This window comes from Micromys minutus (genome assembly GCF_963924665.1).
Source record: "Micromys minutus genome assembly, chromosome: 1".
Taxonomy (NCBI): domain Eukaryota; kingdom Metazoa; phylum Chordata; class Mammalia; order Rodentia; family Muridae; genus Micromys; species Micromys minutus.
Window position 1 is genome coordinate 141,244,429 of NC_137969.1, and position 16,427 is coordinate 141,260,855.

Sequence of the window (16,427 nt, forward strand, 5' to 3'; positions counted from 1 at the left end):
GGAATCAAGTGGCTTCACAATGTAACTTGTACATGGAATAACAACATGTTATTTACATATGAATATAAATATTTATATATAAATACATATTATTATAATTGATATATAGTATGTATTGTATATGAATACATACATATTCATATATTTATATGTAAATGTATTATATATTATATAAATTTAAAATATGTAGACTTATATATTATATGAATATATCATATAATTATTATAATTTATTAATATATGTTATATGATAAATATGGTAACATATATATAATACTATATTATATATAAATAAACATATAAATAGTCATGCTGATTAACAACCATATGTTTTTATGAATAAATCTTTAGTTATTTTCTTGATTTTGTGGGGCCCTAAGGAACAAGGAGAATCTGGTGAGTCAAGCATGTATTTACTGTGAGAAAAAAAAAAAAGCAGAACCAGATGTGGACGTGCCTGAGGACCCCATTTTCTACCATACCCCCAAATGTCCAGATAACTTTATCATTTCTCAAAGGGTCTCCACTTGTGGACTCCATGATGCTAGGAACTTCCTGCCATAACCCCCAAATGGGTGTGACAGCTGAAGCCAGATAACTATACCACTTCTCCGGGGGTCTCCAATTGTGTGAAAAGTCGACACTGACTGCAAATGGAAAGTAGCCATCTCATACTGTGTTAATCCTACCTCAGTAATGGACCTCAGTAACCTACTCATGCTGTGTGTAACCAACTCATGCTGTGGTAATCCTACTTTACAAAAATGTATAAAAGGGGTGCATTTTGGGAACTCATCTTCATCACAGTCCCAACTACAAGACGTCCCCAGTATACACCACCTCTGGCTATTGCATTGCTCTCCCTCTCTGTGTCTCTATGAGTGTGGACAATCTCAGATGTTGGCCCCCCGGGTTTCTTCAAATAATTTTACATATATTTGACTCCAAATACAATAACAATGTTATCTGGTTTCCAGTTTCATAGCTCTTTGTTGATCTGTGTATCATATATATATATATATATATATATATATATATATATATATATATATATATATATATATATATACATGTATATATTAATGAATGAAAATAAATGAGTGAACATTTAAGTATGCCTATATCAAATTATTTTATTAGAAATAATTGAACACTCTTGGGGACAATTCTTATGTTATATATTAGAAAAAAATGATTTGGCTGCCAAAATATTTAGAAATTACATTGACATACAAGTTAGATTTAAAAAAAAAATCTGTCTTCAGACTTCTACTGAATTCAAAACAAGAGAAACTGCAGGATAACTTGAAGACCATCCCATTTCACACACAAGAAAATGTCTCAGAGCTCTGCTCTAAACTTCACAGTGCAGTCCTTCATCTGCTGCTGGTAGTGCTCATCAAATCTCTCCCTCAGGGCTTCTGGGAAGTGGTTCTTCCAGTCTCCTATAATTCCTGCAATGAAACATGTAAAAGTCAGAAGCACCAATTCCTGGTGCCAGAATTGTAAGATTTTCCTATTTTGAGTTTCTTTTATTAATATATGAAAAAATCCTAGTATTTAATGAATAAAATATTTAAATATCTCATCTTTTTGATTCTTTACAAAGATAATTTTCTTTTTTCTTGAAAAAAGGTCTATTGACACATCCTTTTTTTCCTATAGTACTTCAACTGACTTTCTTCTTTTATTTTCTCTCATAAATCAGGCCTTTTATGATGAGATTCCTGAGACAATGACTATCAAATTATTTAATATCATATGTTTGTGGATAAAATTTTCAAATCCATACTTATAACTTTATATCCAATTAGTTACCTGATATTACTACCTAGATGCTATATTCAAAAAAAATATATCAAGTATTTAAATTTACTATTGCTGACCAAGTAATGCTTCTACATAAATAAAATTTTCTTTCATTGTGCCTTGATATTATTGGTGATTATAATTATGTTTGAATTCTTATTTTAGTCACTTAGTACTCAAAACTTTCTGTCATTTGAATGGAGAAAATGTGACTAACTTAGAGCTTGTTTCTTCACCACAGAATGAGAGAGTAAATCCATCTTCCTACTCAGAAATTATAATCTATGGAGAAATTATGTATGAGGCATATGGTATACACCCAGGACACACAGACCTAGACAGTGACAGTTAGTACATTATGGTATCATTGCTGATGCCAAGACTCTGGTGTCTGACATTCTGTTTTACATGATATGCTTCTGAAACTGAATAAACAAGAAAGAGAAATTCATTTTTAGTATACATGGTCTTGGGCCTATTAATAAATGGTGTTTAATGTCTCTACACAGTTGATAATTTAGGAAGGTTATTCAAGGGAAAATAGGTGTAAATAGAACACATGCTCTTTGTGCAGTGTGAAGAACCTTGAGTAGATTTTTGCTGAGGTCATAATAGCTTAGACCTTAGAGTTAATGACTCTGTTCTCTCACCCTTTCTCATGAAAGGCGATACTTTTTGATTTATTAAAGAGTCTGGCATCATAGTATAATTGGTGGTTGGATTGTCCTTCATCTCCTTGAATGAAGTGTGTTGAATGATTTTGTCCATTAGCTCTGCTGAGGGCTTTCTCTCCAAGAACTCTATGAGCTTCACAACTTCTCTTCTGATATCCTATGGAGAAACACAGAGATTTAATTGGTGAATAGGTATCAGACTAAAAATAGGAGAAATTTTTCTGTATCTGGTCATATTAGAATTAAATATATAACAAAGAAGAAACAAACCATTCTCAAATAATTCTTCCTCATCCAAAAATAGATGCAGGAGACTCTTCAGACGTTGTTAGGCTTAAATGAGATGAGTTGTTAGATTTAACATTTTATACCTAGGAAAACAGTTCTTTTTATTTGTTTCATTTCTGTGTCTTTATTTTCCATAGATATATGTGTGTGTTTTTGTGTGTTCAAGCTTGCATGTATGTGGACATACATGCAGGTAAATGTACATACATTTGTATTCAAGTTGTGAAAGCCAAAAATGTGCACCAGTATAATTTCCTTTATTGCTCTACACTTTATTTGCCTGAGGCATGTGTCTCACTCAACCCAGAACTAACTGATTGTTTTAGAATACCATACAAGTATTCCTCTGGCATCCCGGGTTTCCATAGCACTAGGATAAGAGGCAGGTTTCCATGCCTACCTGGTTTAACTGAGGAGGCTGGGGATCTGAACTTGCTCAAGCTTCCATAGCTTGGTGTTATCCACAGACACATCTACTTGGCCTGTTTTTATTTATTTTTCATTGTTTTTGAGGCAAGCCTTGCTACTTTTTGCTCAAGTATAGCTTGCACTCCCAATTTTCTGTCAGAATACAGTGAACAGTGAAAGATCAAGTTTCGTGATCCTGTGTATATGTTTTAACACTGGGATTTAAGATGGATTCATTCCTTAAACACTTTTATTTACTAAGTTTAACTGTGACTTAATCAAACTAGGTTATTGTGTGTAGATGTTCCTGTAGCTGCTGTATTAATACCATTTCCCCAAGAAGGGCTCCCTAGCTACATACTCATGAAGGTGACTTCATCTGAACCTTCCCATTTTAATTAGTAAAATAAAGTCTCGCCTTTGCTTTTATCTTGTTGGTGTTTGGGCAAGGTAAGGGAGGTGGAAGAGAGAAGGTCAGAGGTCAGAGGAGGGAGAAGGACAAGAGAGAGAGAGTTCCAAGATGGACCTCAAGAAGGACGAACTGGATCCAGGTGGGCTTAATTAGCATTAAGTAGCAATGAACATTTTAAGGATTTTATAGGTCTTATTTCTCATATAGAAAGGCAGTTTGTATCTTTGTCTATTTGATGTAACCTTATTGAGTAGAGGGTTTGTGGATTAAGAGTTTGATATACAAACCTGTATGAAAAGATATTGGGCCTAAGAGTTGTATTTGTTTTGGGATTTGGGATAAAGAAACACCCCGGGACAGGGACAGAGGAAGCAGGGCAGGTGAAGTAAACCCCAGGGATGGGGTGAGACCTGGACGGCAGCGTGGACCGAGTGACATTGTTTGTGTGCAGGCTCCGTACTAGGAGCTGTGCCCGCAGAGTGAGACCACTGGGGGCGATAAAGAGATAAGACTTTTTTTATTTTTTAAATATTTATTGCAGCAATTGTTTTTTCTTTTTAGCTCTGCAACTGGTTTCTGTTTGGTTTCCAGTGACAAACAGAATTTCATTCAGTGAATTGTCAGAGCTGAGAGCACTTTAAGAATTAATAGAATGTTCATTATGTCTTTACCTCTTTCATGTCCTCATAGAGCATAAACAAAACACGGGAATTCTTCTTACTCTTTTCCCACCAGGATTTTACATGATCATACCAGGAACCATACGGAACTGAAATTAGAAGACACACGTGTAAAGTTATTATGTTAGCATTTTACAAGCTTAATGTAAGTATTCAAATTGTTTTTTTAAAAAGGCAAAAATGATTATAGAATTAGAACTAATTGTTCAACTACCCTTATTTAAAAGAGTGCTGTGCAGCTATGATGCAAAAATTGTTGAATAATTTCTGCCTCCAAAACATATTTTTTGTTTTATCATTATGACATGTAGTAGAATACTAAGAAAAGATTAAAAATACAACTCAGTTTAGAGCAATGAGAACACGCTTCAAACTATGTGTGTGTGTGTTTGTGTCTGTGTATGAAATTTTATGTATTTATATATGTATGTATATATATATATGTGTGTGTGTGTGTGTGTGTGTGTGTGTTTCTGTTTGTGTGAGACAGAGACAAAGCGGGGTAGGAAGATTAGTAATTATGTAAGCATTTACAAAAACACACTAGTAATTTAGATTGTGAAATGTGCTCTTAAAGAGACAGTTTATTTTGGGGATAATGTGATACAACAAATGCTGTTCCGTTTTCTTATTTTAGCCCTTGTACAGCAACTTCATCAAACCTGAGGCGAACAGGACAGTACAAATGTTTGTTCTGTGCCACCACTGACCGTGGCATTGACCTTTCTCTATGGCTTGACACTATACGCAAAGATACTTTTGAAATGGTCCACAGTGACATTGATAATGATCTAATTTACTTTTTAAGGCACACAAATTACTTTCTCTGCTATTTAAAGATAATATTGATAATCTTGAGGCATATACGTTCTTCATGGTGCAAGCCACAAAGATCTAATGAGTAATATTACCTTCTATGGTTGTAAATGTTTTTCAATTACCTTATTTATGCAATTTACAGGACCGATTGAATGAAACTCAAAGTACTCCTTGTCCCTTCGTCTTTGTACTTGCTGGTTTTGTGTCAACTTGACACAAGCTGCAGTTATCATAGGGAAAGGAGCCTCAGTTGAGGAAATGCCTTCATAAGATCCAGCTGTAAAGCATTTTCTCAACTAGTGATCAAGGGGAGAGGGCCCAGCCCAGTGTGGGTGGTGCCATTCCTGGGCTGGTAGACCTGGGTTCTATAAGAAAGCAAGCTGAGCAAGCCAGAGAAAGCAAGCCAGTAAGCAATATCCTTCCGTGGCCTCTGCATCATCTCCTGCTTCCTAACCTGCTTGAGTTCCAGTCCTGACTTCATTTGGTGATGAACAGCATGTGGAAATGTAAGCTGAATAAACCATTTCCTTCCCAACTTGCTTCTTGGTCATGATGTTTTGTGTAGAAATAGAAACCCTGACCAAGACAGACTTCAAACATAAAGACTCGGTTGCTTTAGTCAGAATTTTAATGAAATGGTAGAGTTCCAATAATATCTTCTCAAAAAACTCTTTACTGTTTAGTGAAATCAAAATTAAAATGTTTAGCCTACATACCTAGAATAATAAGGAAGAGTTTTACAAGTATCCAGAATGATTATAAATTCTTACATTTGACTTCATCTAATGCTTTGGTATTTTACTTGGAAAGGAATGAGCAATGCTTTTATACCTGATCTACTTTTGGTTCATTCCTGTTGCAACAACATGTTCTAAAACATTTTTTTAAATATGAGAATAGATGTTAGAGAAGAGACATACTGAGTCTCAGACTAATAGAGCAGAAATTGCCACCCCTGATGTCACAAGTAAGTAAATGAATTTACTTCCAAACATTATAAAGGCATGCCTAGTCTCTAATTTCCATCATCCTCACATACAGAAGCCTACTATCAATCTAATCATCAGTGTTCTAGATTTGTATAATATTATATCCCTTAGAAACCTTATATTCTACATCTATTTATATTTATCTATATTATTATCATCTTATATTTATATTATATTTCTGTTACATATGTTAATCTGTTGCACATACTTATAGATTTGTATTGTCTTTCTTTCTGTATAAGTTTATATTTTATTTTTATTATATTTTAAATTTTTGTTTGTATATTATAATTATACTTATTTTATTTTATCTCTGTTTATATTCACTCACTTTTGTTTTCACAAGGTGGCATTTTTATTGTCCTTCTTTAATGCAAGAAAAGATCCAAAGAATTTAAGGTGCTCTTACCTTGCCCTTGCATAAATTTCTCCACAAATTCAGAAAAAGACTTCGGATTTGGATAACTAGTTATCATTAGCATAAAGTAGTAATAAGAAACGGTGACATCTTTAGCGTTCCGGGCAACATAAATCATCTAGAAGATGAAATAAGTTGTTAAGCCACTGACTGATTAAGTCACATCTACCATGCCTTGTTGTCATCAGCTTTGAAACATCCATGTTTCTAACAACTAACACAGCATTGTGAAAAAATATAAACATTATAGAGGAAAAAAGTACTAATATCTTAATTGCTCACCATAGTCTGACCCTTCTAAGAAACCTATTAAGTAGCCTGAGATGACAGCATCATGACATTTTCACTGACATAAAAACAAAAATCATTGAGTTAACTAGATTTTCCCCAATTTTATGAAAAAAAATAGTGAAACTTGGGTTGATTCAAGTATATAGCTAAACTGAGCATAAACCAATACAAACAAATACCAAATTGACAGATCACTCAGTCCAGAGTATTATTTTCTGTTCTATAGACTATATTACAATTTGGATACTAAGGCAAAAATGCCCTGTAGTATCTAGCTTGTAGTTGGAAAAAAAATCATATTTACATAGTGGTCATTGAATCCGTATCTCAACTTCTATTTGTTTTGTTTTGTTTTGGGTTTTGGTTTTTTATCTAGGTCCTCCTTGAGACCCCTTAGGTTGTTTGATAATGACTACTCTTTTCCCCAAGGAAGGTTTCCATGCTCCTGTGCAGTATATAGACATCAGTGGATCAGCCAATCACGCAGCTCCTGTTTCTAGACTTAGCACTGTAAAATTCTAGCCTGCAAAAGCCCAACCCTTTTCTACTCAGGTTTTTCTCCCTACTTAAGAAGTGAGAGAAAGCATGGATCCTCCTGCAGGGTAAATTTCCAGAATTCTGCCAGTCTATGTCTGTGTTCTTTACTTCAGCTTTGTATCCTTTAATCAGTGACACTAAGGAGTTGTGCCCTCATGGCACTACAACTAAGGGACAAATGTTAAGCTCACGTGCTTGTGTATGAACTTACAAACAATGTTCTGGAAAAGATTTCTGCTTATTCTTTGAAAACTCATTCTCATGTTTAAGAGTTTAAAGATGTTATTTTGTACCCAAGTTGTTACTAAAAACAGTAAACTTTTAAAACTTGTCATTCTCTCACATTCTTTTGCTAACTGAAGGGAGACACACACACCATTGCGACCCTAAACTTACTTCTCACTTTGCATCCTTTGTCCAAGCCATTACTGTGTTTCTGGTGTGTTCCCTGAACCTCAAAGTGTTGTCTGGGTTTTAGACTGACACTGCTGCTCTTCCCCCTCGGAGACAGTGTGAGCTCTTATTTTTAATTTCCAATTTTTATAAACTCACATTAGTAGATATTACATATCCATATGTTTCACAGAGCATTTAATTTGTGCCTTCAGAGAGCATGTAACTCTTCTCCAGTGTTGCAACTTTTAATGTAACTGTTGCTAGAATTCCTAGGACAATTAAATATAGTTTCTGCTTTCTACCCTTGAGAGGGCTTACCACCCCTAGCCCACGCTTCTCCTGCTGATGGCTTTATTTTTGAGATTTTTGTTCTTTCACTTGTTTCAGCTATCAATCTGAAAACCAGCCTCCTTTGCTAACCCTTTCATTGCTAATTCTTCTCATGGTCCTTGAGTGTTTATTATCTATATTCACAGCTCATCTAATTTACTACATTTTTGTTCTCTTCCATGATTGGTTCTTTCTTAATCCCGCCTACAACATTTATCACTAAATCTTGAATGTTGCCATCTCACAAAAAGTTTTACTTTGGAAGCCTCTACCATGCCAGGTTGTTTTTCTCCATTGAAGATCTGTTCCTCCTTGTTTCTCACACAGTACTCCATAGGCCTCCCTGTAAACCACACCACAAATTCAAACTCATTGTCCTGAATAGTTGCTCTTTTCAAAATCACTTTCTTTACCTTGACACTTATTCTTTCTGACTCACTACCCCAAACATACTTGTACAAAACATTCTCCATGACCTCTCATCTGATGGACTACGAACTCAATCTGGAAATAATCCAAAGGCAAATCCATTCAGTTATGTCTGCTTCTTGGAGGAACTCTGAGGCATAAAAAAGTATGTAATTAAACCTGTCTATAAATTTCAGGAAACAGTAACATCCCGAGTTTCCTACAAGGAGAGGAAAGGCTCTATCAAAACAATAATGGTGATGAGACGTGTAAAACATATCTACATAACCATGAGAGAGCACTTCTGCGGGAAATCATACAGCAGGATGTATGCTTAATGATAACTTCAGTTTAAAATAAGAAAACATTTGAACCTTTGAGGTTTGGAGACTTTGATACTTAGCATCAAATACTTCAAGAAACACCTGCAAAGACCCTCATTTGTGGCCAACCTTGGTTTGTATGGCATTGTCTCTATAGAGCAACCCAGTCTTAGTATAACTCAGGTAAAATCTAAGTTTCCTAACTTGGCACCCAACTTTCCTGTGATAAGTCTTGGGGAAATACTTTTTCCAATCTTTTACCCAGCCCTGACACTTAACTTTCCAGGCAAGATGAGTGTTTCTGGTATCTCCTTGGAGCTGTCTCTGGGTGTGAATAGATTCCTTATCTTTTTTACCATGCATGCTTCTCTTTCAAGACCTAAGCACTACCCATAGACTCTGCTTAGTTTACCATGATGGTTTTCTGGAAGACATTAGTGTTATGGAAACTGATAACTTTGAATATGGTTTGCACCCTCCAAAATTTATGTCCAAATTCAATGTTCATGATGAAGTTTCTGTGACTGTAGAATAAATACAATCTGACTTTTGTATTTGGAGTTTTGACCTTTGGGAAGTGTCAAGGGTTAGAAAATGCCATCATAGTAGTTGATTCTTGAGTGCTGGTGGCATTAAAGACAAAGAGACATAAATATGTATTTACCTACTGATTCATAGGGCACCTTGAAACTTTGCCAAAAAGAAGGCTGTCAGCAATCTTGACCCTGATTCAGAACCACAAACCAAAATATATCCCCTGTTTTATATTTCTTCAAGTGTGTGGTCCATTATTAGCAAGTGGGCTGGATTATATGAGTCACTTTCATTCACTGCGTGAATGGTTATTACAGAACACTTGTCAGGGTGTTCTATTATGATTCACTTCGATGTCTCACAATGTCACACATAAAATTTTTGTGTGTGTGATTTATTCAGTGCTTACAGTCAGTTAGGCAGTAGGCTTGAGGTTGCAAAGATAATTGTACTTAGTTCTATTAAATGACAACTATTCCCCTTCTTTTATCCAGAAACAAAGGCTTAGAGTTTAACTAGTGTTCAGATCATCTTGTGAAAAAAAAAATGTGTGAATATAATCTAGACTTGGGTTATGTTAAAAATCATTCACATTTGTTGACCGATCCATGCGTTAAAAGAAAGGTGTGGTAAAGTATGTATAAGATGCCTTTTAGGTATTTTGCAAACTACAACATGTCAAGATTTCGTGTAATTATAAGAAAAATCTTATTCTGGTTACCTTGCAATTCTTTTCCCAAAATGATGCTGGAAGGAGGTTGGTGGGCAGGTGAGTTTTCACTATTCTGGGAGATTCCTTCTCCTTTAGTTGTTTTATTGCTGGTTTTTAAAATAAACAGACAACTTCAAAAATGTTCATAGGAATTTGAATGGGTGTTTTAAAAGAGATTATTTAAGATTCTAGATTGGCTTTATAATAATAAGGCAATCTCACTGTAAAGAAAATTATTAATTACCAAATCACAAAGTAACATCAAATATTTTCATCAAAGTGAGTAATTTTTCACATATTGGTAGGCAAACTTTATGAATACAGTGCTAACTATTCTTGATATTCAAAGAATAATTTTCTAGTGTTTATACTATTTTCAACTCTTGGAAACTGAGACATCAATGCTGACATATCATGAGACTCTTCTATAATAAATAGTTACGACCATTCCCTGTTCCAGGTTCATGACATGCTATGAATCTACTCTGGATTTAGTTTTCAAACCTCAGATATAGATGACAGAATATTAATTGCTCATGTTACTTTAAATCTCTTTGCTTTTATAACAATATAATCATATCTATATCATCTATCATAAATATTCATATCTCTTAAAATATATGTATATGTCTTTTAAAATTAATTTTTAAATTACCGTTTATATAGTTGTCCTCTCTGCACTCCAGGTAAGGAATTCTGTTAAAAATTGCATCCTCCTTACATTTTTCCACATCACCTTCTTTATAGATCATATACACAATTTCACTAACCCATGTGGTACCTGTAAAAATTAAATACACATGATTGTCCAATGAACTGCTATGGCTGGTAACAGTATGTTTCTATATATTTTCTTGAATATTTAAATATACACCACCCGAAAGAACTTCAACATTTATGAATGCATAGCGTCGTGAATAACAACTGGTCCATGTGTCCAGACCTCTCATGATGAACTGTGACATTATGAGATCTAATAACATTTTTATGAATAAAAAGTGAGCAGACATGAACAAAAGGGGACCCTTGGTTTGTATGTACAAGCATACTTTCCAGCTATAAACTCTACTGGTACTTTTTGTGCCTAAACCAAGGCCTAGATCACAGGATATAGAAAAGTATGAATTGCATATCTGATTTTTAATGATAACAGAAAAGTTAAAAAATAAAGAAGTAACGTCAAAGTATAGTTTTCTTTCTCAAGATGCTGTTACACAGACATGAACATGGAACTTGAAGATGTACACAGAAAGCCAGCCGCCCCTGCTAGGAGTTCCATTATGGAGTTGCAACAATGGCTCAGCACCTGCTACACCACGCTGCTAATTCCAGTTGAAGTCCATCAACCCATCAACGCTGGTTAGCCTCGGATCTTGGTGCAAAATAGAAGTCTCCCTTGCTAGCAGGTTTTCTCTGACCTTGTCCAGGGATTCTAAACCCCTACACTTGCCTTTGCCTGAGGAAAGTCACATAAAAAAACCTGGAGTTAACTATGCTAATTAGGTATCTAGATAGGTATCTAAAGTTTAGCCTGTGAGCTTCCCTTTCTGGGCGTTTCTTCCTGGAAAAGGAATTTAATCCTTGGATCACCCTAGTAAGGTGTATGCATCCATTCAACCCATCATTAAACAAAGCAGTTCGAACAAGCAAGTATGGTCGTCTCTTCACCACGACCCCTGTAAAGAGCTGTGTGCTTTAATCTCCAGAAGGTTTTTTTTTTTAATCTCCCATCACCAAAGAATGCCCCGACAGGAACCATTTTACCCAAATCCTTGCGGTTAACTAGCCTTGCCTGGGTACACACCAGTCTGGGAACTAGAGCACTCTTCCCAGACTCTGCTTTTACCCACCAGGGAAAGCAGGGACTCCTGAGGTGCAGTCCTGCTGTGTTCCAGGCACCCCAGAGAAGAGACAGACATTCAGCCTGGCCCTAAGGCTGCTTGTTACCCAAACAGAGGACCTGATTTTGGCTCCCAACGTCAAAATGGCAGCTCAAAGAATCTATTACTTTGTTCTACAGAAAGTGATATTCTCTTTTATGCTTTCTCTGTGGACACTAAGTATGTGTGAAGTGCCCATACGCATGTGCAGAAAAGAAATTCATATGTATAAAATAAAAATAATGAATCTTATGAACAATGATCTTTCCTTATGAAGAGATGACAGTTTGAGCCTAGGTTTAACAAATTGCCAGTATGACGTAATCACCTGGATGTGATACAGAAGAACCCTAAGTGGCAGCAGCATGAGATGTTTATTTTTTATCACGGGAAATGTAAGATTTGTATAGTGGTGAGAAAAATATTAGGCACAAACTACACAGGTTCAAAGAACTTGCTTGAAGAGATGAATTTGGTGAGATTATTGAGGGAAATTGATGGTAAGCTCATGTTAGTGTGTGTGTGTGTGTGTGTGTGTGTGTGTGTGTGTTTGCATGTGTGTGTGTTTGCATGTGTGTGTGCATGTGTGTGTGCCTGTATATGTGTGTGCTTACATGTGTATGTGCATGTGTGTGTGCATGTGTGTTTGCCTATGTGTGTATGTGTATGTGTGTGTTTGCATTTGTGTGTGCATGTGTGTGTGCCTGTGTGTATGTGTGTGTGTTTACATGTGTATATGCATGTGTGTGTGCATGTGTGTTTGCATGTGTGTGTGTTTGCATGTGTGTGTGTGTTTGTGTGTGTGTACGTATGTGTGTGTGTGTTTAGTATCAAAGTCATGATTCTGTTGTCTCCTAAGAAGTAGAATTCTACGATCACACATTCATAGATGACTGACATGTTTTTAAGTGTCAAATGTTAATTAGCTGATGGAGAATATAAAATTAGATTTCTCCAGCTTCTAAAGAATATAGTTTTGGTGGCTGAAGAGATGGCTCAGCAGTTAAGAGCATTGGCTGCTTTTCCAGAGATCCGAGTTCAATTCCCATCTCTAATGAGATCCAGTGCCCTCTCCTGGTGTGTCTGAATACAGCTATAGTGTACTCATAAACAAACAAACAAGCAAACAAAAAACCAAGAACCCAAGAGTATAGTTTTAAGACCCTGAAAATATTTATAGTAGTAGATTTAATCTCAACAACAAATTGCTACATATATATATATATAATGAAATTAATGTTTATTTAGTAATCTGATGAAAACCAGGTAATTTCCTGAAAGAGAGTTATTGATTACCCTGGAAAAGGTTTATAAAAGAACAAAATGAGCTTGTATCACAGGGAGAAAATGAATACATTTTATATATTTGAGGGATAAAAAATTTCTATTTCTTTTGCCTAAAATGAATGACAGAAATTCATTCTCTTGCTGTATTTCAATTTTATGATATCTTTTTTCAAGTACTCAATAAGCATAAAAATTATCTTAAAAAAGAGAAGCTTTGTAATACTTATACAGTGCAATGATATAAATACAGTAGTTTTAAATATTTATAATGCAGTGCATATCTCAGATTGACTCATCTGTATTGAATAATATAATTATATTATCAACACTTTCAGTTTATCTATGACTTAATGAGGCTACTAATCGTTTTCTGGAAGTTTGAGATTGTGGAACAGAGTTGATAATGTGCAGTTTATTAATATTTTGACACTAAATTTCTTCAACCCTCTTTTTTAATGGGAAATTCGAATGAGTCAGGTAGTCACTCTACTGCTGCTGATCTAAAGCAGTTTATACTTCCTAGATGTCTAAGCTACATGCTATCAGAGCAAGGACTTACCAGATTTAGGATATGTAGCAATGACAAGGTCATCTGGCCTTGCCAAGAATGTTTCAACATCTTTCCAGTATTTGGTGAACCGTTTATCCATTAGAACTCCACGGAACTCACCAAAAACATCATAGTTCTCAGGCATAGACATCTCCATTTCAAGTGGTGTACTGGGAAAATGAAACAGATGTTTTAAATTTTGTATTCACTTTGCAATGCTTTCACATCAACAATAACTATGTATATAAATGCTTCTCCTTACCTGTGACACAGGGTAAAAGCATCCTCAATGTTAGTAGAGAGAGGGGAAACTATAATCGGAATATATTATATGAAAAATTTTATGGGAAATAAGTGTTCATGTCTATCCATAGCTACAATAGTCACCACTTGCCTTATTAAATTGTTTATTCTGGTGAATTGTCCTGTGTGGGTTGAGCCACAATTCCAAAAATTGGCTGGCACTCAACTGGGTCAGCCTATGGGTTAAGCAGTAGCCTGACACCAAGCTGTCAATTCGTAGTGAAGCTGTCTCAGAGTCAAAGAACTGACATCAAAAGGCCTCTTTCCTCCCACATTTTATTCTCTCAGTTACCTCAGATTTGGATGGTTTTCACTAAATTGTCTATTTCAGGGAGATATTGCTAAAACTATTTCACATGGAGGTGAATTGTTGTACACAAAGCAACACAAACTGTCTAAAATGCAAGTCAATGGATTCAGAAATGAAGGGTTTTTTCCATTCTTTGAAATCCCTTCCTCTTCTGGCTCCTTATCTGAACTTTATCCAGACCCCTTCACATCGGATTGCCTCTCCTCCATTCTGTGATGAATACAGAAAGGGTTTGTTGCAACCTCAGTTTTCCAGCTTTAGTCTGGATTTGAGTAAAATGGCTGAAAACAAAAGTTGTCTTTTTATATACATTTCTGTCAGTCCCCATCGCTGCTACACAAAGGAAACTCTGTGAGACATTTGTTACTCTCGGCATTAGGCTATATTTTTAATTGGCTAGCTTCCACTGTGCTTCTGTTTAAAAAATGTATTCAGTAAATAAAATACACACAAATGATTTGTCAATTAATCTGCATTTTTGCTGCTTTATTTACATAAAAAGAGAGTGATAGCATTTTCAAGATCCTTTATAGCAATTGCATTCAATAGTTACCCTTAACACTTAAATTCTATTTTAAAGATCTTTAAACATCAAAGTATATCTAAAAATATTTTTGTGACAAGTGATTTTAAAAGGTTTTAAATGTTATATGTTATCAATTAGGCATGGTATCAACACAGACTTTATCGTCCCTTTATTTTTAACAACTTACTGACATAAATTTTCCATTTAAAAATCTATATCTAAAATCTGATAATATCAACAATTAAAAAGTACAACCTGTCCAGACGATCCCGTGAGAGAAGTGGAATAATCGGATTTATTTCTCTACGAATGGCAGCAGGAGTCCTAAGCTGTGAAACAATGAGAACTGGTTGTACAATTGGAAAGTTTCTTGTGTGCTTTTATCCTGATAGCTGAAGAAGGAGGCCGACTAACTTGTAGGGATGAGGTATGATGTAATGGGTGGGGTGAGGTACCTACAGTTCTGTTCAGCTATAAGGTCAAGTTCACTCACTGCGAGATATAAATAGCTTCTACTCCTGTTTGTCCCCTTTGGGTAATATGTCAGCTTTCAACAACCCATTGATTTTATCATTTATTATATTGCCCATTCATAACAGAGTAAGAAGAGACGGACAAGGAAATGAGAGGAGGCCAGAAGAAAAACAGGACCCAGTGTGGAGTGAGAAAACCTCATTCACTGATAAATAATGGCAAGTATAGCTTGATGCTGCAAATAATAGCTCAAAGGCGTGATATGAAAACTAACAAGGAAGAGCCTACAACAGTTAGGAACACAGAACAAGGGCACAGACAAAGAAGGTTTGTAGCACTTAACTGTTTCCTAATAAGACTGTAGAGAAGTGCATTCTATTTCAATCTGTGGTTAGTCTGTGTCAAACAATCATCCCTGAAAATGTACATGCAAGTAGCACTGCATAGACTGGAGGGTTATATTGGGAATATGTACAACTAATCACATGCATATATCCAGGCAATAGAAATTGATGAATTTAGAGGCTATGAATTTGAAAGGGGTAGGTATGTATGAGAGTGTTTGTTGGGAGGAAAGGGAAGGGAGAGAGTTATAATTAAATTATAATCTCTGAAAAGGGTTTCCTGCAATTCAAAACAGCAGTGAATATAAAAGAACACATGGCTAAAATAGAATAGATCTAATAATCAGTACTCATGTTGCATTGGGATAACTTCTTGAACAGCTCTGCTCCATGCTCTTCCAAATACACATTTTTTTAATGTGTATTTGGAAGAGCACTCGATTTTCAGACAAGGATCATTATTACCATCGCTGTAATCAAGCAGGAGAAAGAATGTCCCCAGGGCTTGTGGAATTCCATAGTGCTCCAGCCTTGTTTGCATCTGCTCTGACTCCAGGGAAGAAGACTGTCAGTAGTTCCTGAGCCTCCAGCTCTATCAGTGCCTCTAAATCAATGTATTTTCATTTTTGCTACCACTTCTGTTTCTAATGTCAAATTAAGCTGCCTTCTTCTGAGAGACGTTAGAGGTCAAAGCTTAAATATACCTCAAATGACTTAACATCATA

General features: G+C 35.5%; 1 protein-coding gene across 1 annotated transcript; it reads right to left on the reverse strand.

The window, feature by feature from the left end:
- Positions 1–1,341: 1,341 nt before the first annotated feature.
- SULT1E1 (sulfotransferase family 1E member 1) lies at positions 1,342–13,902 on the reverse strand (the record flags this gene model as incomplete). The annotated part of the gene is made up of 7 exons (XM_080921442.1): positions 1,342–1,454; positions 2,460–2,640; positions 4,263–4,360; positions 6,489–6,615; positions 10,038–10,135; positions 10,684–10,809; positions 13,755–13,902. 7 exons carry the CDS (start codon positions 13,900–13,902, stop codon positions 1,342–1,344), a joined length of 891 nt encoding a protein of 296 aa, XP_080777568.1.
- Positions 13,903–16,427: the final 2,525 nt, after the last annotated feature.